The sequence below is a fragment of the Symphodus melops genome (genome assembly GCF_947650265.1).
Source record: "Symphodus melops genome assembly, chromosome: 11".
Taxonomy (NCBI): domain Eukaryota; kingdom Metazoa; phylum Chordata; class Actinopteri; order Labriformes; family Labridae; genus Symphodus; species Symphodus melops.
The window spans coordinates 9,783,290-9,805,298 of record NC_136701.1 but is presented as its reverse complement, the minus strand read 5'-3'; the positions used below and the strand labels follow the sequence as shown (position 1 = coordinate 9,805,298).

At 41.2% G+C, this 22,009-nt stretch overlaps 2 protein-coding genes across 2 annotated transcripts in view; one reads left to right on the top strand and one right to left on the bottom strand.

The window, feature by feature from the left end:
- LOC306831502 (cell adhesion molecule DSCAML1-like) overlaps window positions 1-3,644 on the top strand; it is a 55,525-nt gene extending 51,881 nt beyond the window's left edge. The window contains 1 exon segment of the mRNA XM_079355638.1: window positions 316-3,644. Coding sequence (XP_079211764.1) covers window positions 316-749 — 434 coding nt within the window. The 3' untranslated portion in view covers window positions 750-3,644.
- Window positions 3,645-9,746: 6,102 nt separating this feature from the next.
- arhgap35b (Rho GTPase activating protein 35b) lies at window positions 9,747-20,726 on the bottom strand. The gene is made up of 7 exons (XM_079355645.1): window positions 20,019-20,726; window positions 14,234-18,139; window positions 13,739-13,880; window positions 13,343-13,420; window positions 13,026-13,157; window positions 12,696-12,801; window positions 9,747-12,566 (listed from the first exon to the last, which is right to left on the bottom strand). Exons 2-7 carry the CDS (start codon window positions 17,951-17,953, stop codon window positions 12,155-12,157), a joined length of 4,590 nt encoding a protein of 1,529 aa, XP_079211771.1. The 5' UTR covers window positions 17,954-18,139; window positions 20,019-20,726; the 3' UTR covers window positions 9,747-12,154.
- Window positions 20,727-22,009: the final 1,283 nt, after the last annotated feature.

The window sequence follows — 22,009 nt, the reverse complement described above, 5'->3', positions numbered from 1 at the left end:
AAGATCCACGTTGATTTAAATAACAGTTTATACAATAATTGTATGAGGCCTTGTGATTCAAAGGCTAAAGCTACACAGGTTTCTCGATTGATAATGACAGTACGCAAAACATCTGATTCATGTGTTACAATGTAGGAAAAAAATGAATTATTGATTGTTATCTCAAAATGCTGTTTTCCCACCACCTCCACATCCAAAATGTACTCTGAAAGAAGGATTGTTTTATTTTTCTCTCTTTTCGTCTTTCACAAAATCACCTTCACAGAATCACCTAAATGTACGCTCTCATCCTGACTCTTCGCCTGTCTCTTCCAGGTGAATTCTGTAATCTTCCCCTTTACATGAAGACAGACCCTTTTTTCCGCAAACAAGGGGAGCTGCATGACCCGTGCCCAGCTGTGCCGCCGCGAGAAGCCTCAATTCGCAGCCTGACGCAGCGGGCTTATCACACCCAGGGTCGTCACAAGACTCTTGACCCTTCCAAGCAGCAGGCACTGACGCTGGGCCACTCTGGGCTGGGCAGCTTGGGGGTGAGCTCGGGCACTGCTACCCTGCCCCAAAGGACTCTCACCATGCCTAGCTCTAACACCGCAGCAACAGCTTCCACTTCCAGCACGAGCAGCAACCCCACCAACAGCAACAAAGTGGGGGGCTCAAGAGACTCGTTGCTGGAGAGCAGCTCCTCTGCACTGGGGAGACTCCAGAAACAGAGTGCAGGTGCATACTCTAAATCATACACACTGGTGTAGCTGACTCTCCTGCACAGACTTGCATAGCTGTCCCCTCTCCTCAGCTCGCCCTGCTTCGGTACTCTTCAACCAGGGCCAAAAGGGGCGTGCAAACACTTTACATTAAACCCAACTAATGGTGAACTGCCCAACATTCTGTCTAATTTTACTCGGGATAGATCTTCTCCCAGACAGAGACCCAGTTTACCCTCCTTTTCATGTTCACCTGGGACTCTATAAAAGATTTACTAACTCCAACTAACAGTTCCAGCCGGCTGGTGCTCAGTTCCGCTCATTTCCTGCGGAAATTGCACAGCAAAAATCCAGGAAGTGATTCTACAGTATGGTCATTTGGAAATACTGACTTTAATTGAGGAGCTAAAGCTCTGTGTTTATGATGATGAAGACTACGATAGCCAGTATGAAGCTGTGTGGCCATTTTGTCTCTCATACGTACACGCATACTGTCCTTCATAGTTTGAGTATTATTGTCAATTTGCAGGACTTCCAGTTAAGTTCCCTTTTCTTACTGTTTCTTTCCCTCCTTTGTGTCTCTTAAGGTCCCAACTAGCTATTGGCAGAATTTTCTCCAAATGGTGAATCCAAAAGAAAAATCATTCAGGTTAACTTATGTCCAAGAATGTTAAAGAACAAAATCTATCACATTAACTTTCTCCACACATCTTTCTCTCTCCAGCTGAACAGTGTTTGACTTTTTAAAACAATCATGACAACCCAAATGAGCCAGCTATAATTCCTCACATTACAAATAGAGAATATTTGGTATTATAAAGAATTTACATATATATTTCTATGTAGGTATATTATTGACATTTAAGTGAAATTATGACAAAGTATAAATGGTATGTACTACAATGGTGTAGTAGTATATACAGCAATTTAATGTTAAAGTCAAATTTAAGAAGGAGACAATCGCTCAATCATGAAATTTAATGAAAGAGAAATTTAAAAAAAGGTCGGACTAATAAAGTTTAGTATATCTACGGAATGTTCTGTATGTTTCTGTATGTACACTGACTAAGAGAAGAGTGTTTCTTTCGAGGCCACATGCTGAGGAACGAAAAGCAAGCTAGGCTAGCAAGTTCTCGTGTCAATTCCTGAAAAGGCAGGAAGGCCTCTTTGCTGAGATTGTTTGATGGAGACAATTATTCTCCATACTCACATGGAGATCATTTTCCTTTGACGCCATGCTAAGGGTTACAAGCTCAAATGCAGTTGTAGTGTCATACAGCTGTGTCCTGCGTTCCAGCTACCGATAGACGATAGTTAACTTCAGCATGAAACCACATGGGGCATAAAGGCCTAGACAATGGAAATCTTTTCTGTCGCGACTGAAGCTGTCGTCATAGCTTCCGCTGTTATCTATTTTTTAGTTGTTGTTCAATGAAGAAGAAGTGAATTGAAACACTCGGATACACTTCCTTTATATGACTAATCCTGGAATACAGCATAAAAACACAGCAGCATTAAAGCTTCACGCCCTGAGCTGATGTCAGAAGAAAATGGCCACCGTGTAGAAAAGATGTCAGAAAGCTTTCTGTAAATGTATTTAGGCCCGCTCATGTGTCACTTACACTGAGCCCGAGTGGTTGTTGATTATGATAAGATTTAGAAACCAAATCAAAGTGAATCCACAAATAAGTTTTATGTAGCGTAAATGTACAGACTTGTGTTTCAGAATTAGAGGCTTCTGTAACAGAGACAAACATCCTACCAACCTCTCAGCCAGCCACAGTGCCACTCAGCCGATCTTCGCTCTTTAAGGGACGTGATAACTAGCTGAAGGAATCTCCATCATGATGTGAATGAAGTAAAAATATTATAATGTTGAGCGGTGTTATATGTCAGGGAGTTCAGTTTGAAAAATTATATGATATTCACTCAATTGATATCTTTGTTGTTGCCCTGTCTGAAGTACTGTATATGTCCCACTTCCTTTATCTTCATACCCCTCCATTTTGCGCTGATGTACATTCACAAACGAACCTATTGGAGTGTCTATTTCAAACATCTCCATGAAAGTGTTATGTGGTTTATATTTATTTACACATTTGCTTTGTTTGTTTGTTTATTTGTTTAAGGGAGGGTGTTTCTATTGCTCTGTTTATTTTGATTCATAATATTCACTTTTAAATTTGTTTGGGATTATTTCAAAATTTTGTTTTCAGGGGCCAAACAGTACTAAAGTATTTGGTCTGTGGCTAAAATCAGTTCAGCCAAGTGAAATCAGGGACTCGTAGCTATTTTGGTCACACAAACAACTGTTGTGTATATACTGGCCTGGAGTCAGTCTGTAAACCTTAAGCTTTCAGACTCCTGTCCTTATTCCCGTTCAGATAAATTAAAGTTCAAATTCACCCCCTTAAACTTACTAGACCCATCATCTCTACCTTTGTCAGTGTTGTTTATAGATTAAGTCTTGTACATAAACACAGTTTTGTATGAAGAGCTATTTTCAGATAAACCAGGGGACACATCAGGGTTGAATGCCCCAATTTCAAAATTGAAATAGTATCAAAAATAAATATTTTACTTCTGAAGTGGGCAAAAACATTTTTTCTTTCCCTTTATGTTTTTGATACTAATTTGTTGAATTTTTATTCTTTTTTTAAAGGTCTTTTAATGTCGTCATTTGTCCTGTTTACTTTTTTTATTATTTTGTATTTTGTTCATCCTCAAAAAGTCATTGCATGCTTGCTAAAAGGGAAAAATTGAAGGAAAATATGTATGAAAATCAAAAACAAACAAAAAAAAATGTTGAGGGTATCCCAAACATTTGTTTGAGTTGCTTGTTATAGCAATTGCTTGTGTTCAAAAGTACATTTTCTATGAAAAGAAAGCAAAAACTAAAAAGATCATTCTAACACCTTGTGCAATAAAGCTATCTTTCATACATCATGGCTTCTGTTCTTTTCAGCAGGTCTGTTTGATTGTTATGTTTTATTACATGAATCCTAACTATTTTGAGAGGTACTATTGGTACGTGATTCATCACAGAGACTTAAAGCTACATGACTTCAGTTTCAGTAAATGCTTGCTTGAGTATAAGATGTTAACTCACTGGGGGTATCAGTATCAGTGTTGTTCTGTTGGCTTCTTTAGGCTGGCACCTCTAGTAGGCATTTGGGCAGTTTGCAGCCGAGTGCCAAGCGGTGGGGATGAGGGTCAGCACCTTTAAGTCCGAGGCAATGCTTTGTCAAATAATAGGGGGAGAAGAATCCTGGGGAGGGTTAAATAGATTGTGAGATTGACAGATGGATTCGGTCAGCATCAGTAGTATTGAAGGCTTTGAGATGGACCATCGTGGTGAAAAGGGAGATGGGCCAAAAAACAAAGTTTTTGATTTACCAGTCAATCTACGTTCCTTCCTTCACCTACAGGTATGGTCATGAAATGATGGCTTGGCTCTGACTTAGAGATAGGGTGAGGACTTCAGACATCCAGAAAGAGTTCCAGAGCAGAGAGGCTGCAGACTTTGTTTCAAAAGGCAAAAGTTAAGGTTGTTTGGACATCTGATTGTGAGGCCTCCCAGTCACCTGCCTTTGGAGATCTTCCATGCACGTCCAGCTGGGAGAAGACCCATAAACCAAGAACGCATTGGAGGGATTAGTCTACTTGTATACCTCCTATTTTATTTGTATTCATTTTATATTTATATTTTTATTTTGTAAATATCTACTTCTAGGCCTACTCGTCTTTGTGCTGCAATGACGGTGCACCCGTGTTTTTACCAATGATGATAAGATATGACAGTTGTGAGTTTGTGCTCTGCAGAGAATGAAGGCTACAACATATAACTACATCCACCTTGTGCATGTAACAAAACTGCCCTTAATCTATACTAAACGTACATAATCCACAGAGGACATCAAATTAAGGTAACTGTTAGGCGTTGTGCTCTGTAATATGATAATGTTTCTGAAAAAGCTATATAAATGTTAATAGCTTCATTTAATTAAATTGCCATTAAAACATCATGGGGTATAAAAGGAATCAATGCTCTTACATTGTGTGAAAATATGCAGAAAATATGAACCAAAAAAAATGAGTAAAGCACCTCCCACAGCAGGCACTGGACGTGTTAGACTGAGGCTGACAATACACAGTTGGTGGAACATCATGATATTTCACACTTATCTCACCATAGCTCAGGTTAAAACGTTTGGCACCAAATTCCTCTGCAATCTCAGAAATACATCTAAACAGAGAACCCTGAGACAACGTGTGAGAATAAACTGAAGAATGTGTAACCTAAAATGTACATAATATTTTAATCGAACGAGGGAGGGACTTCATCCAAGCTCTGCTGCTCTGCAGCCACAAGATGGCGACAAAACATGACAATCTCCAGCCAGCCCATGAAGGTGAACAGATACTGTGAGGACAGTGTTCTGCCCAGAGAGTTTAGTCATTCATGACGGATATGCTGTGAATAATTGATGCATTTCAGACTCACCTGCATCAGTGCCTAAACACAACAGCCTCTAGTTACTACAGCCAGGGCTTCAACTTGAATTGTTGGCCCCATGAAAAGATATTACTGTGACACAGCCTAAACCAACCCTGCACAAATTATTACCATTAGGGGATTATGTTTATGACCTATTATAGGCTTTCCACAACTAAAACTTGGTGTCACAGCCTGACAATTAGGGATCCAAAAACACAGGTTGGCAAAATCTTAAGTCATACTGTACTTTTGGAAACACTAACTACTTTACACATCAAAATTATGAAGGCAATATGAAAAGCACACCCAAGCTCTGTTGCAAAAAATAAACAGACTGCCTTATACTTGTTGTTGATACCTCACTCATCTGTCAGTAATATTGATAATGATAATAATAAGTAGAAAAATAATAAAAATAATACTAATTATTATTATTAATAACAACAATTTTATTTATATAGCACCATAAACAAGAGGGTTTTTTAGTAAAGACTGTTTACAACAAAGAAAAGGAAACCACAAAAAGGTAAAAAATAATAATAATAATCATATTACAAAAACAAACAAATCATGAAACACAAATAAGCAACAATAGAACCAACACTGCATGTTTGCAGTCTCCAGGCAAACAGGGCAATATAAGAAAAGCAATAACAAGCAGTCAAAGCTATTAATTGAAGCAGGAAACATTAAAAACAAAGAGATAAAAGCAATGAAAGAAAAGAAAACACAATCAGAAAATGAAAGACATCAAATCACTAAAATTAAAAAATAGATTACAGAAGATCTACTATGATAAATAATATTGAAGTATGATTTATCTTGTCTCTTATCTTATCTTATTTATCACAAACATTGACATGGCTTTAGATCAAACCTATCCACAATAACAATGATAATGGAGCTTCAAGAACAAATATCCACAGCAGTAGACAATAAAAAATATACAGTAGGAGTTTTCGTTGGTCTGAAAATCATTTGACATGATTGATCATAGACTATTAATTAAAGCAGTGGTATGCTTGATCAAATATGTGCAAATAAACAACAACAAATCTAATTTGCTCAGGCTTACATGTGGGGTCCCACAAGGGTCAGTGCTTGTTCCAATAGTTTATATTGTAGCCTAGATACATACATTTTTGTGAGAGTAATTGTTGTATGTCCAAAACCTTCCGTTTTGTGATTCTGATTAGAGAAATTTATTTTGCTCTGCAAACAATCTTGAGAAGGTTCTGGATACATTTAAAACAGAATCAGATGACCTAATATAAAATGATGGTTTGAAAAGCTTGTAAAACTAAATGTATAATATTTGGGCATTGAAAAAACAGTTACCAAGTACAAAGTATGATTGATAACGTTGAAATATAAGAGTGTACGAGGATACGTTTTTAGGAGTTGTTAAGTCACAAACTAAGCTGGAGACATTCTTAATTTAAAATGGCTTTGCTCACCTGGGTGGCTCTCTGGTGATAGACTCGTGTCTCAGCGACATCTGGAGACTTTTCTATCCCACTGAGAAGACTAGTGTATGTAGTGACTATCCGGATCTAGTCTTCCAAAATTAATGTAATTCGGGATGTCTACGTTTACATTTTAGTAAAATTATGCCATTTATCTTAGCTCACTCGGCTAACGCGGACGCTGCCATCTTGTTTTGGTGTATCGACCAGTAAAAGGCTGTGTTTGTGATCAGCTGACATGTAAAAACAAATGAGAAAAAAAAAACAGTGCAACCTGCCATTGGGGTCGCAGCTTGCCCAAGGAACCTAAGAGAGCTCAGGAGCTCCCAGAAAAAGGAGAGGTTAGAATATAAAGATAGTGACAAGAGAAAGAGGGAGAGAGATAAGAGATCCTGGTGCCAGTTCCCCCGGTAGTCTAGGCCTATAGCAGCATAACTATGAGCTGGTCCTAAGCCAGCCCTAACTATAAGATTTATCAAAAAGAAAAGTTTTAAGTCTATTCTTAAAAGTACCTAGTGTGTCTGCCTCCCGGACCCCGACTGGTAGACGATTCCAAAGGAGCGGTGCCTGATAACTAAAGGATCTACCTCCCATAGTACTTTTAGAGAGTATAGGCACCACGAGCAGGCCTGCATTCTGGGAGCGTAATGTTCTCGATGGAAAGTACGGTACAATTAACTCTTTAAGATAGGTTGGTGCCTGACCGTTTAGAGCTTTGTAGGTGAGAAGAAGGATTTTAAATTCTATTCTAGATTTTATAGGGAGTCAGTGGAGAGAAGCCAATACAGGAGTAATGTGGTCCCTTTTCCTAGTTCTAGTCAGAACACGAGCTGCAGCGTTTTGGACGAGTTGAAGGGTCTTTAGTGATTTACCATAGCACCCTGCTAAAAGAGAATTACAGTAATCCAATCTGGAGGTAACAAATGCATGAACTAATTTTTCAGCATCATTTTGTGACAGGATCTGCCTGATCTTAGAGATATTACGAAGGTGAAAATAGGCTGTCCTTGAAATTTGTTTAATGTATGAATCAAAGGATTCCAAGGTTATCTGTTTGATTGGCTGTTGGAGCCTGCTGTGGAGTGAGGCTGTTATGTGCTGAATTTATTCAGGTAGGGGTGGAGTTTAGGACAGTTTTGAGACAGGTGAGGAAGGGGACTGCCAGACTTGAGTACCACATGGGAAATGTGCCTTCCATGTGAACAGTATTTCTAAACAGAGGAAGACAATGCCCTCTGAAGAGGGGTTGAGATTTTAAAACGTTCATGCACCAAAAGGAAAGACTCCAGCAGGAATTCAAACCCAGAACCATTGTTTTGTGTGGCAGCAATGTAAACTACAACAATAATACACCTCCATACACTTCTCACCTCTTGAAATTTATGTTGTATTATGTTGTAGACTATCAAAAAGCATGGTCATTAATCTGCAGGGGAAGACAAATTATTTAAACTCTACATAGAAAGGCCCAGAGGGCCATTTAAAACTAGAACCAAATTGCTGTTAGGTGGCAGTACAGACCACCAGACAAACATGCCACTTTTCAGTGCTTACCTGCATGGTTAAATTGGTGTATTCCATCATATTATCATTCTTCGGGAAAGTTTACAGCTGTGGAATTTGAGCAATTTGTGGGATACAGTACAGTACACCACTAAACAACCCAAGAAACCATGCAAACTTTAGTATTTCCACAAAAGAATCCCCCACAATCCTACGGAGATGACATCAGTTTGTTCAAAAATAAATAACTAGTTACTGCAATACATAAAGAAAGTGGCATGCTGTTTTGGTTGTCATCTCTCTGAAATACTCAATAAATACCCAATAAAATGAGCTTTAAGGTGATTATCTTTATTGATGGGATATCTTTTATTGACAGTCTTAGTCAATAACCATAATTACCATCAAGATAGTGAGTTCATCAAGCCACTTTTACCATCAGCACACATGTTTTTGCTGCAACAATAAGGAACACATTGCAGCAGTTTTGGGTTGAAAACAAGATTTTAGATAGAATAAAGAGACTGCTTTATTCTGATAAATGTTTCAATAAAAACACATAAAATGTAACAACACTGTCTCGTAACTCTTGACATGTTTACAGGTTGTTACACTAAAGTAATTCAACATTTGAAGTTGGAAACAATCACTGTTCTTGAATAAAAAATCAATACAGCTGTATGATGTATGGACCTTTTTGGCATCTGAACGTACAGATTGTTACCAACCTTTTTAAAGTTTTTTGATATTAATATAAAGCCTCATGAATGAACCAGGTTTGTTTTTAACCCGATCATATACTCTTCATTCGGACCATAAATTCATTTAATGACATCAGAGTTTTTTAAAATGTCACACAAAAATACAGCAAGCATGCACTGTAATGAACAAGACTAACATCACCTTTAATAAATGTTCTCCATTGTTGTCATTTAATAAAAAAAATTAAAGTTTGAATGAAAAAATGATTGACTTTAATCATTTTTAACTTTATCACATTCAGCCACACGGCTTGACCTTAAATTGGAATAATGATCCCCACTCCTCGTTTTACTTTCTTTGTTTTGATACTAAAGAGATTTTCTCACCTGACATTTATTACATAGTGTTTTAATCCTGATAATACATTTTATACATGACATGCCTTATGCATGCATGCATTCAGGTACATCAAGTACATAGTTACAGTTAAGCTCAAACACCACAAAGCAGTAATTAACACACAGATTTAGTGCTTGGGCCATGTTTGCCAAGTTACCAATCATTACTAATTTCCTATAGTGCACATTTCAGAGGAGAACAGGTGCAACTTTTAGGGGCCCTCTCCTTTCTAACCTATGACTGAAAATGTAAATCACCTAAATGCATTCTTGATACTCTACATTCCCTTGGCTCTTTTGCTGGGACAACGTAATTCTGACTCCTACTGTGTCAAATCATTTGATAATCTTGGACAGCATTTTTAACAAAGACGTTGCCCTCTCATTCATAGTCGAGGTTCAAAACTTGTGACAGCAGCGGATGGTGTTAAGACATTCAATAAAAGACACAAACACAAGCACCACAAAGACAATGAGGTCAATTTTACAAGATTTAATTTATTAACTATTATACAGTTCACATAAGGCCTTCATCTTCAAACACTTTTCTCAGTCAGACAAATTCCATGGTTTGCTCTTGGTGCACAGTACATAAACTTTCATGTTTCAGCTATTTCACTTCAGCAATTGGTTTGTTTTCTTGTACTAATTTCATGTTTTAAATAGGAAGAGGTTTTCTTCCATCTTCCTTGGTGTGTCTTTTTAATCATGCACTAAACTTACTGTAAGTGGCCTTGAACCATTCACAAAAAATTGTAAAAATGGACTTTCAATCATCGAAATACACACTAGAAATGTTTTCTACCATTGACTAAAGGGTTGTGTTCCCCAACATACAAATAAACAACCATTATAGAGTAGTATGCACCCACGTTTTACTCATTGAACAGCAGTTTTGCCAAGGTTGCGTCAAAAGCAAAGTGTCGCAGCAAGAATATCTTCTCCCAGGAATCGTGATTTAGTGAGACGCTTGCACCTTCTGTGCCAGTCCTAATGTTACAGCTTCTAGCTCTGAGCTTGTTGAGAAGAGCCCTCAGTTTAGTCGTATGAACACGTAAAATGACTGACTTCCAACAGTGTTGCAATTCCAAAAGTACCTGTAATTCATGATCCCATTAACTACTACAACAACCGTACTATACCGGTCAATGTTGCATCCAAGAACTGTAACAGAGCCCCAATTATCCAGAGTCTGCATCTGGTCATCAATTGGTTTCCACTCCCCACTGAAAATACAGTAGCTCCTCTCAGGTTTAATGTTTAAAATGGTAGGGTCTCCATTAGCAGTGCTACCATTGAAAATGTGCAGCTTTTTTTCCATGAAAAAGGAGGACAATGAGCTAGCACAAAACGTATTCACAAGAGCAGGTAAACGGCCGTAGGTGCTCCATGTGCCCCATTCACAGACATTAAACTTCTACTGGTCTTTGTATTGTAAAGCAGAACTAGCGGTAACAGTGTGTTGAGGATACTAAACCTTCTAAGTTAAAGGTCCTTAATATTGGATGAATACAAAGAGCTTGGTTTGATAGATAGCCACAGCAACACATCCAGCAACCTATCATTTTTCAAGCATTTGGTTTCCATGGACACAAGATGGCAACATAGAGTTGTATTATGGTATGATGAGGTTACACATTCAAAAATTGATTTTTTTTTTCCTTCACTTGACTGGTGGCAGGCAAAGTCTTCTGATATTGTAATGGTCTAAATAATGCAAACTTCCCTAAACATCCCCTCTGATCAACCGACAGCTAGAGAGAGGACAAATTCTAAAAGAAACTATTTTCACATGGCTCGATGAATGAGGAATGTCAGTAGATTCAGATTTCCCATCAACCTAATATGGGACCTCTGGATCAACTTAAACAACGCAAGTTTTTACAAAAGGATCTTGTTTCACAAGCCTGCACATGTCGCCACACTCAACCACTAAACAAACATTATGGACAAGTAATCAATGTGGCGGTTCCTCTAATTTAACACTACACTATCAAAAAGTGCTTCAGATAAGTTTGCGGATAAAAACAAAAGTTTGATGTAAACAAAGTTGCTCTGTAGAGGCAATGGGTATGGCTGTTTGAGCTGTGAAATTAAAAAACACACACAAGAAAACAGAATGTCAACAAACAACCCTTCTGAGGGAAAAACAACAGTGATCATTAAAGTGCATCCCTGGATGTGTACCCCCCCCCCTTCCCTTCCCTCCCCATGCTGAACCCTCTAATAGAGCCAATGAGAGACGCCCCGGACAGAGCAACCTGCTGCCCAAAGGACCTACAGAGGAACAGTCTAAAAATCCAGTGGCAGTACTTTCATGAGAAAAAAGAACTAAAAGAGTTTTACGCTGATAAAAAACATGGTGGCCACAAAACATTTCTTCCACCTTGACATCAAGGGTCCTTTTCCTTCTCGGTAGTGTCGGATAAGTGGTGGTTTTGACAGAAGTGACAGAGGCGAGGCTTGCTGTGACGGCAACCTCTGTCCTCATTTTCTGCGCTGAAAGCAGATTCAACAGTCAGGGTACAGAGGGCAGAGGAAGATTCACTGATAATGGTAGCCTGCCCTTATTCACACAAATATGGATAGAAACGGCAGGTCAGGTAGGTTTCTCAAGACACTTCCCATTTCTTCTTTTTATAATCTAGGTTGTCCATGATCAGAAATATAGTGTGCAAGTGCACGTTTTTTTTTTGTGGTTTTTTTTTTTTGGATGCGTTCGCATGTGTGCATGCCTGTGTGTGTGTGTGTGTGTGTGTATTTGTGTGTGTGTGTGTGTGTGTGTGTGTGTGTGTGTGTGTGCGTGCGTGTGTGTGTGTGTGTGTGTGTGTGTGTGTTGGTGATAAGGTCCAGCATCATCATGGGCACACATGGTTTCACCGTCTATCACAGTGTCTCTTGTTCGGCAGGGGAATGGTGGGAGTGGGGATGCTGGTGGAGTGGCGGGAGCAGAGACTGCAGAGGAGACTGGGGGGTGGTGGGCGGGGACTGCTGCAGAGGGCTGAAGTGTGTGGTGGTGTGGGGAGGGGAGGAGCGGTAACAAGAATAGGCAGAGCTCCCGCTGAGGGTTGTGGTGGGCGAGGCAGGAAGACCCGCCAGGCCAGTGGGGGAGTCAAGGAGCGGCTGGTTGTAGAAGAAGAATGCACACTGGTGGATGAAGGTCTCGATGATTGTCTGGTAGGTGCGCGTGGCAGTCAGAGCGTCCATAGTGGTGAAGTCTGGCCTCATAAGTGTGGGCCAGAAACAGATGGACAAGTTTTCACTGGTCATCAAGTTCAACCTGTTCAGTTGGCTCACCCTGGGAAAAACACACAAATAGACACTAATTATTCATTCTCATCATCAAGTGCAGAAAAACAGATGGGTTTCTAATGTGGAAGACCAACACATCCATGAAAAGGGATTTATCAGCAGACAGGGGACTTACTTGTGTAAGTGGCTCAGCACATATTTAAAGACATCATAATTCTCCCTGGGGAACCTCCTCAGGACATCCTTCATAGTGTATAGCCTCTGTTCTCTGTCATTGATTTCTGCAAGGAGAAAAGAGTTACCATTAAAACAGAGACCTCCTCATAGTGCACAGTAATTGCAAAGTTTAAACGTCCCTCTACACCACCATTAGAATGATTCTTAGCCGCAGTAAAACATCCCAAAGAGAGCAGAGCAGGTCTGCAACAACCTACCCTTCCCTCCTAAAGAAATAATCTTTTTATGTTCTAATAAAGACCCTCCCAGCCCAGCAGTGTTTGCTTACTGAAAGCATCCAATAGGTCCGCCTGCAGAGCGCAAGGCACCAGGGGCTCAGGCAGCTCAGAGAAGAAGCTTTTCAGGCCTCCAGCCACAGTGTTTATGGAGAAGTCTTTCTCCACGAGGTCTAATCCATGGTCTGCACAGGGAGAACGAGAGTTAAAGAGAGCAGCGAGAATACACCAATCAGAAGTAGCTGTCGTCAGGAGTGAACGATCTGCTGCGTGTGACTCCTTGAGTAAATCCCTCGTTTATGTTTTGATCAGACATCCACGTAATTACATGTCAAACAGCTGGTTCAAACAAGTTTGATTGGCAACTTACCCTGTTCAAACTGCCTCTGCATGCTTTCCATTTCTGACTTGTTGCCACTCACGCGGTACAATCCCTCTGTATTGAGTCCTAGAGGGAAAAAAAAAATTGAGAGTGCAGCAGTGAGAAGACATGGAGGCGCAGCTGGAAACAACTCTATTAACTACGTTGCAAACAGACGTGAAGATACAGACGCTGGCAGTGTTCCTGGTACATGAGTGAATAAATCCTTGAATGACTTTTTTTAAAACACTGCATTGATGAACCGGTGGAGCAGTTTTGATGGCTCCACCCGTGTAAAATAACAGATAAATGACCACTGTCAATATTTTGAAGCAGATTAGCACAAACCTCGTGCACAGTGGCACGCTATGAAAGGTTAAAAGATGAAAAAAAGAACCAACTTACCTGTAGTCTCAATGAAGCGGACACACTTCTCAATAAAAAGCGGGATAGGTCTGTCTGGGGATACCACATTTACAAGGGGGACTCCAAAGTATATGCTCTCTGGGGGCTTGGGGATAGCTGGACGGGCCTTTGGCCTCGTTTTCTGTGAAGAGAGACAGACAGAGGACTCATCAGTCTTTCAGAAAAAGGATTTCTGATTTCTTGATACCGATAGTGATTCTAACAAGCAAGTTGTGGGACCATTGAGGCAAACCAGGACTTCCTCGCTTTGTCTATATCCTCCTGAAGAAATCTCTAAAGTTTAAACATATCTATACAATACAAACATGTTGTATATAGCATCTCTGGTTTCACATCTATAAAATAATCGAAATAATTACCCTGGGGAGAGCAAGTGGTCAGAAGTCAGTGGAAAAAATAGACCCAATGCATTACATTGTGGACAAAAAAATCAGACTTGAAAAGTGAAAAAGCAAACAGCGGTAAAATACACACCTTAGCTGTCCGTCGCAGGCTCTTCAGGATATTCCTCTTTTTGGGGTCTTCAATCTCCTCATTAACAAGACTTTCACCTTTGAGTGTCCCATAGTCGTCTTCCTTGGACTTCTGAAGGGCTCCCATCTCATCGTCACTGCCTATAAAGCTTGTACGGAAACTGCTGAATTTGCCAAGCCGCTTGGAGCGGTCTCGATAAAGACGAGGCTTTACCCCCGCTGCGGAGAACTTCCTCCTTCTCTCCAGAGAGCTGCTGTCTGCTTCGCTGTCTGAGCCGTTTCCATTGGAGTGCATCCTGTTGGAGTTACGGATAGTGATGATTTTTCCTTGCGTGCTGTCATGTGGAACCGAGTAGATGATCTCTTCGTTGCTCGGGCGGGGTTTTGAAACAGCATCGATGGGTTCAGCATAGTCAGAAGGGTCATAGCCCACATCCCCACCGGGAACCCAGGTAACAGCGGAGGGCAGGGAGCGCCGATGGCCCAGCGTATCAATGTATGGATTACGGCTCACCTTCCGGAAGTCGAAAGTGACACCTGGTTTCACTCTCACTTGGGGGGGTACCTTGTTGTTCAGTTTGTTTTCAAAGTCTCTGATGTCAGAGATGACCGAGATGTCGCTGGAATCCAAGTCAGGCAGGTTGTAGCCCCCACTGTGAGAGGAGAGCGTGCCGTCATAGTACGGTGGTGATGGCTCTACGTCATCCTCTGAATCCAGAAACATGGTGACGGGACTGGGGGAACTGCAGCGCGGGGAGTACACATTTTCATTGGTGCACGCTTCGGCGACGTTATCGTACATGTGTGTGGCCTCCACAATGTTGCGCTTCTCAACCACCTCCATTAAGAAAGAATGGAACATTTCTATCCTGTGCATGCCTCCAATCACTCCCCCAGATCCACAGATCAGACTATTGAAACGGCCCTCAATCTCATGGGCAAGCTCCTCTCCTTGAATCAGCTGTTCACAGGCATAGTCGCTGTCAGTGAGCTCTGCTTGGCTATCTCCGACTGCCAACAGCTGAACTGGGATGATGTCCTGAACCTCACACAAGAAGGCACAGAGCGTCTCCAGGGAGGCTTTTCGTGAGACGGAGTACACAGCAAAGTAGCCGTGTACTAACCTGCTCTTCCGCAAAGTGAAGGAGGCGTGGTACGAAAGCAAAGAGAGCTCTATTGCCAGCTTGTGCCCACCGATTGTCTGTTCTAGCAATACAGAGGTGCCACTGTTGGACATAGGCCTGCAATGTTGATGCATTAGGAAAGGGGACAGGAGCTGCTCGATGTCATAGGAATCGCCGCACATTAAGCACATGACAATGCGAAGGTCTGCATCAGGGGCCGGCTGATGAGGGGAGTCTCTCAGACCTGGAGGCTCAGGCAGGAGGGGTGGAGAGCTGCTACTAAAAGATGTGCTCCTTCTAATATCCAAAAGGCCCCTCAGAACCTGATTGATTTGAGTCTCGTTGACATTATGGCCATAGCCCACACCAGGGGAGGCTGGGTCTAAAAAGCTACACTGAAGTCTCCTTGCAACTTGGTGTCCCTGTGTAATTAGGTTTAAGGCAGTTTCTCCACCTATGTCCACGTATGACCCCACACCCCTTTTGGTGACCAAGAGCAGAGACGTTGGCAGCTGTGCTAGCTGGCTATCCCTCCGACTTAAAGTTGATTCCCTAAGTCGCTCGAGGCTTTCGATCACATAGGAGAGAGACTCTTTAGAGTTGTACAGACACAGACATCCGTGAGGGGTGAAAGTGGGGGTGTGGAAAGAGTTGACTGGAAGGCGTACATTTCCTTCAATTGGACGCAGTGTCAGTTCATACATCTTCCCGTCTAACACATACCAGTCATCATTTGTGCAGAGGGCCCGAATCTCGTTGGCGAATTCTCTGGCCAGTCCGTCCTTACCGAGTATGACCAGGTTAATCCTGTCAGCCTTGTTGTCTCCAAAGTGAGCCTTCAAATCAAAAAAAGGGTAACAAGTGGGAAAACGTGAAGCTAATATCTGTTCAATCTTGGAGTCTCCACAGTGAGGACTGCTAGGGCAGGTCTCCTTTGTAGGGTGATAGACAAAGTGGATATGCTTCAAAACCAAAGCGTCTCTTTCAGCTGGAAGCTTCTGTAGTGCCTTGAATCGCTGTTCCTCCCCTAAAACCTCCTGGATTGCCCCCATTTTTTCCTTGCTTGGCTTGGCGTCCACCTCAAGCTCGTAAAAAAGCTCAGAATACTCCAGTAAGAGCTCCTGGAAGTCTTCTTTCGCACGGTCAATTATCTCTTTCTGATGCCTGTTATACAGGTCCAAGTACTCTGGCTCCTCAAGCCACTGATAGAACTCTTCATTCATGATAAAGCTGCGGGCCTCCTCCCATGGTTTACCAGGTGTGACAAAGGGGGAGGAGGCCAACTTGTGTTTAAACTCCAGCCTCATCTCTGCACGTCTGCACTCATTACGCAGATGTTCCAGGTGGGCATTGAATAAATCCTCTGCTTCGCCAGTCTCCAGTAGGTCTGAAGGGATTCTCTCATCTTCCATGTTATCAATGTGAGATGTGTCCTCCCATGGTGAGTCCTCCAGAACAACAAACCAGTGGGCAAAGTGCTGCTTGGACTCCAGGACCTTCTGTACTCCAGACCAACTCAGCTGATCTATCTCATCCAGGTCGGGCACCAGAGAACTAAGTGCTAAGGGGAGAGTGCTTAGGTATATTTTGCGACGTCGCTCAATATGTTCCTGTTTCAGACGGTAGACATGCTGTTGAAAGAGCTTCTTGCATTTTGCCGTTCCCTCCAAGAAAACATATTCTTTGTACTCTGGGGAGGTGTTCATGCGTCGGCTCGTGTTTATCCAGGTTTCGTTGTGATTCTTTACTATACGGTTAATTAGCCATTCATAGCGATCCTTGGCTGAAGCTATCTGCTGACTCTGGAGTTTCAGGGCTTCAAAATAAGGAATGATCTTGGGCTTCCCCCTGCTCTTATCAATAAGCTGAACCAAAGTGAGAAAAGCTAGGTCGACGTTTATATTTGAACGTGCAGATGTCTCAACTACTGGCAGACTCTTCTTTGTGATAGCAAATGTATGTGCATCTTTTATGTAACGTTCAACTCCTTCATCACATTTGGTGAGAACCAGAACAATGGGCTTCTTAGTCTTGCTAAGCTGACCGTACAGGTTTGTGACAAATTTCAGCTGATCATCAAAATTTCGGTTCATGCCCCGGCTGACATCAACACAAAGCAGGAAGCCGTCAACCTGCAGCTTGCCCTCGGGCATTTGTTTCTGCTCGAAGTCTTGCTCCAGGCCCAGCTGATCTGTACAGAAGTACATGAGCTTCTCTGCTGAGGCAAGCTTGGTTGCAGCAGCCCGTTTGATATAGGGCTGCATAGCAGTACTACGGTGTGGCTGAAATGTCTGGTCATCAATGAATTCAGTTTGCTCCACAACATGCATCCTGCACTCAGGCCCCTCCTCCAGAACCCGTGACACCTCCCCCCAAAACAGAAAGTGATCATTATTAACCACTCGACCCCCAAAGTCACTGGTGCTCAACACTGATGTGTGGTCCAGATAGAAGTCATCAGCACTGGGCCGCACATACCTATTACACAAGCAGGACTTTCCAACCCCACATTGCCCCTTTTCTTTTTCAGTTCCAGACAAACCCACCACAATGAGGTTGTAAATGGGCGATCGGGCATCTTGCTTTTTCGCCATCATAGCCTGCTGAAGCTCATCCTGCCATAAACAGGCACTGTGTAAAGGAGTTCACTTGAATGTTTGTCCATAAAGCTGCTGATCCACAGGAGATCAGATTTCACTTTCTTCTGCTGGCCTTCGATTTAATAAATAGCAGTCCAGTCATACGAGTAGAGTCCTTCATGTATTCCTTGTACGAATCAGATCCTGTGAAAAAGCACAAAAATACAAAAAACAGTAATCAGACAACCTGGACTGTCGACAAATAAAAATGCATCATTAAAAGGCAAAAGTGAAAGAAAAATAAAAAAAACTGTGCAAAAATCAGATTACCAGGCAAAGAAAATGTGTGTATACAATGATACAAAACCATGGTTAAAACGTATGCTAATTATGGAAACTGACTTACACTTACAAAACCTTCAAAATAGCCTTTGGAAATGTCTGTTAACTTGTATATGACCTTTTTTCTAAATGTATCCTTTGATATTTTAGTGATCTGGCATAATTAAGGCATGAGACAATGACAATGTTATTCCATTTCATGGCACTTTCTTTTGTATACCAAATAAGTTCATCTGATGTAGTTTTACTTTGGTCAGCATAGAATGTCATAAGAGCATTAATATTACTATTGTACAAATCGAGCTGTTTCCAAGAGGTTATCACTATAATCAAACCAGCAAAAGCTTCATGAAAGAAGTGTCATAGCTTCAGTTATGTCAACAAGTCACAATCTCCTCTCAAAATTGGATGTACAAAATGTTGAAAATAAAGTTAACATTTTATTCTCACAACGATGGTAGAATTATTATCCATTAAATGTTAAAATCACCATTCTGCGTGTAATTTATCAGCAAATCATTATCACAAATAATTACCTTCATAAAATGCCAAAAATAAATAAATAAATGCAGAAGAAGAGCGAAGGTGGCATTTAAATGTTCTTGCTGACCAACAGTGCAAATCCAAAGGTAATCTCTTCAGTATTGTTGAAAACTATGACAAATGGCAGAGATTCAGAAGTGAGAGGCTGAACTACTTTGTGGCACATTTTAAAAATCCCAGGACTTTTTCAATCTTATTTTCATATTTAAATATGATTACTGTTTAACCCATCAATTTATCTGCTAATCAACACATAACAGCTCTAGTCTGATCATCTCAAAATACATCTTTCTAATATCAGACCTGGACTACCTTGATGATGAGAGAACATTTGGGAGTGGTACATTTAAAATTATAAAGTCAGCTGATCAATGATTTTAGCTGACAAGCATGAAAATGACTTTTTTTTGTAGGCCCCTCAGGTTTTATAAACTGATCACCAAACAAACCAGTGATTGAATGAAGGACCCATTCAAAGACAGACACACTTGCACAGGGTTTGGCAGGGGGACACAACACTTATCACCCCAATAGGACATTTGAAGTTATCATCCCTTTCTTAGAGCATTGTCTTATAATGTGTCCACAAAAGACCAATGGTGCAAATCTGATAGCTGCATAATTCAAGGGTTAACAATTATCAAATGCAAAATCTACAATGTTGTAATATAACTAGAGTCAAAGAGGATGACAAAGGGGGATATGATAGTTATTAGAAAACTCAATTAACCTGCCGCATAAAGCAACCACAAATAAGAAACACCCAGCAGGGTCAAAGCAGCCATGGGCAGTGAACAGCGCTCAGCTGAGCTAGGCCTGAGAGTCAAATGGACAGACAAGCAAATAAACACAACCAAACTGCCCTCTCGAGCATTTCCAGGATACAGTTCACCAAAGTGTACCATAAGCTGTCTTATTCGCATAACCTACTTACCTAGATAAGATTTTGCAACCTTAAATGTCCAGCAAAGGATTAACAGTCATCATGGGCTTTAGGGTGCACATAGAGGGACTGACCACGCCAGGCCTGCTGTCTACATCATGAAACTGCAGAGCCGAAACCTTGCATAGCCCACCACCTCCACGCCGACCACGTTAACACGGAATGTATTTACTCAGCTGTCCAGGGTGCAGCACTCAACAGCTTCACTTAGGTAATGGCCCATAAAGACGAGGACAGAGCATGCAGGGTACATACCATCGCAGTTCTCCCTTTCTCCTCTCGCATCTGTCAGGCCAGCTCTTGCCGCAGCCCTCGCCGCCTGATGTGCAGAATCATAAAGCCGCAGAACACACTATGGATCGTCTCACTTCATATAATACTGACAATGAAACAACGTGTGCAATGAGGTAATTTAATTTAAACATCCATTGTCCGTGCCTTCAACCTACTGTTCGGCGCCGCTGTTTTCTTTGCATTTAAACCCGGGGAATGAAGAAATAAATATCCCAGATAAAACAACGATCCAGTTTTTTGTTCTTGCAAGGGTCTCTCCTCGTGAGAATTCCAGGCGTATTAAATCTGCACAGCCGTCTTCTCCCTCGGTTCACCACGTTGCCTTTTCAATAATTATTCTGTCCATTGTTGTGCCCACATAACGCTGGGCCGGTGGCGCACACGAGACAACGTTGAGTTTGTTTGCAATCGCCGTGCTCTTTCGTCTCCAATGTGCTCCTGCTGCTGCAGAGATTGTTCATGTCCTGGTGAATTTATGTGCCGATTGCCTGTGTGAAAGTGGTATTTCAGCCAGCTTTTCCGATAATGGCGGCGGCCCTCCTCCCCGGACCTAGTTCTCGTCTTCTTTTCTTTGGGAAAAAGGAGCTGTGGAGACAGAGGCAGCGGAGAGAGAGACTCACCCAGCGGCGCCCTCACACAACTGCAGCAGCTCTCAGCTCACTGTGGTGCTACAGTGCTGGAGTAGTATCTCCAAGTAAAGTGTTTTATCACAGGTCAAATATTAACGTATTCTAAAGACACGTTATTTACATAGTCCTTCGTACACATGAATTAATGGTCTTGGTTACTGATTTTTTTTCCTGCCTCACTGTTTAAAAATGCGGTTGCACCCCTCTCGTTGCCTTTAGTAAACTTTGCATTGTATTTTTGTTTTTTTAAATTGATACCGACAGTGACGTTACACAGCGTGTACTGCTAATGCAAAATGTCCATTCGTCATCAGCACTTCTTGTAGGCTAACTTTAAATGATTTCTCCAACTTTAATCACAAACGTTCTCAGTATTTGAGTAAAACTTGTGAAAGGTGAACATCCATGTAGTTTGCAATTATCCAATAAGTCTATGTAGGCTGGCTCTATTTTACAAAGGCTGTCAGCTATTTTGCAGGGGGGCAGTTCATTATTGTACACTTATTGTATAATGTTACAAGAAAGACAAAAAACTTATAGTTGGCTTCTGTGACCCAGTATGTTTGGATTTATGTTTGTGTTTGTGTTTTTTTTTTGTTGTTGGTTTTTTTTCAAAATCACTGCTACATTTTAAAAAATGTTTTCCATGGTCACTAATAGGCCTACTTATGTCTGAGAAAAATATTTTAACCATATAGACCCACATAGGCTTAAGGCCCTGGAAGTAACCTGAAGCAAGCTTTTGTAAAGCTTGCTTCAGGCTACTGTTAAAATGAAAGCCAGTTTTTCACATTAAGGGGCCAGGACTCTTGGAGTGACTACAAGATAAGTCTGAGGACTGCTGAACGGATTAATTGGGCAGAAATAAATAAAACAATTCTGATGCACAAATGCATTTGTGTGACATGTGTACCTTTTGACTTTTCTTTAGTGTGTTCTTAAATGCTCGATACATTAACCTCAGCTCTGTAGTGCTGGACCTTTTTAAAGAACATTTTAAGGCACCCCTCGTAGGTGAAAGAAAAAGACATGTATTTTAAGGCAAAAAGCTTGACAGCTTTTGGAGTATAGGCTAACCTTTAAATGTGCATTTTGACTAATGTCTTCACGTTCTGTGAAAAAAAGTAGTAAAACATATCAATCAATGAAATGTCAAGTATTCAACAATTCAATATAGACACATTTAGGTAACTTTCTTACATTCCATCCCTGACAGAGTCCTTGTAAACTCACTTATGCAAACACTATTACAAACGCTAAACTGCAGCATGCACAGGGACCATGATATGCCCATGAGTATCCCAAAGCTCCAAAGAAAAGAAA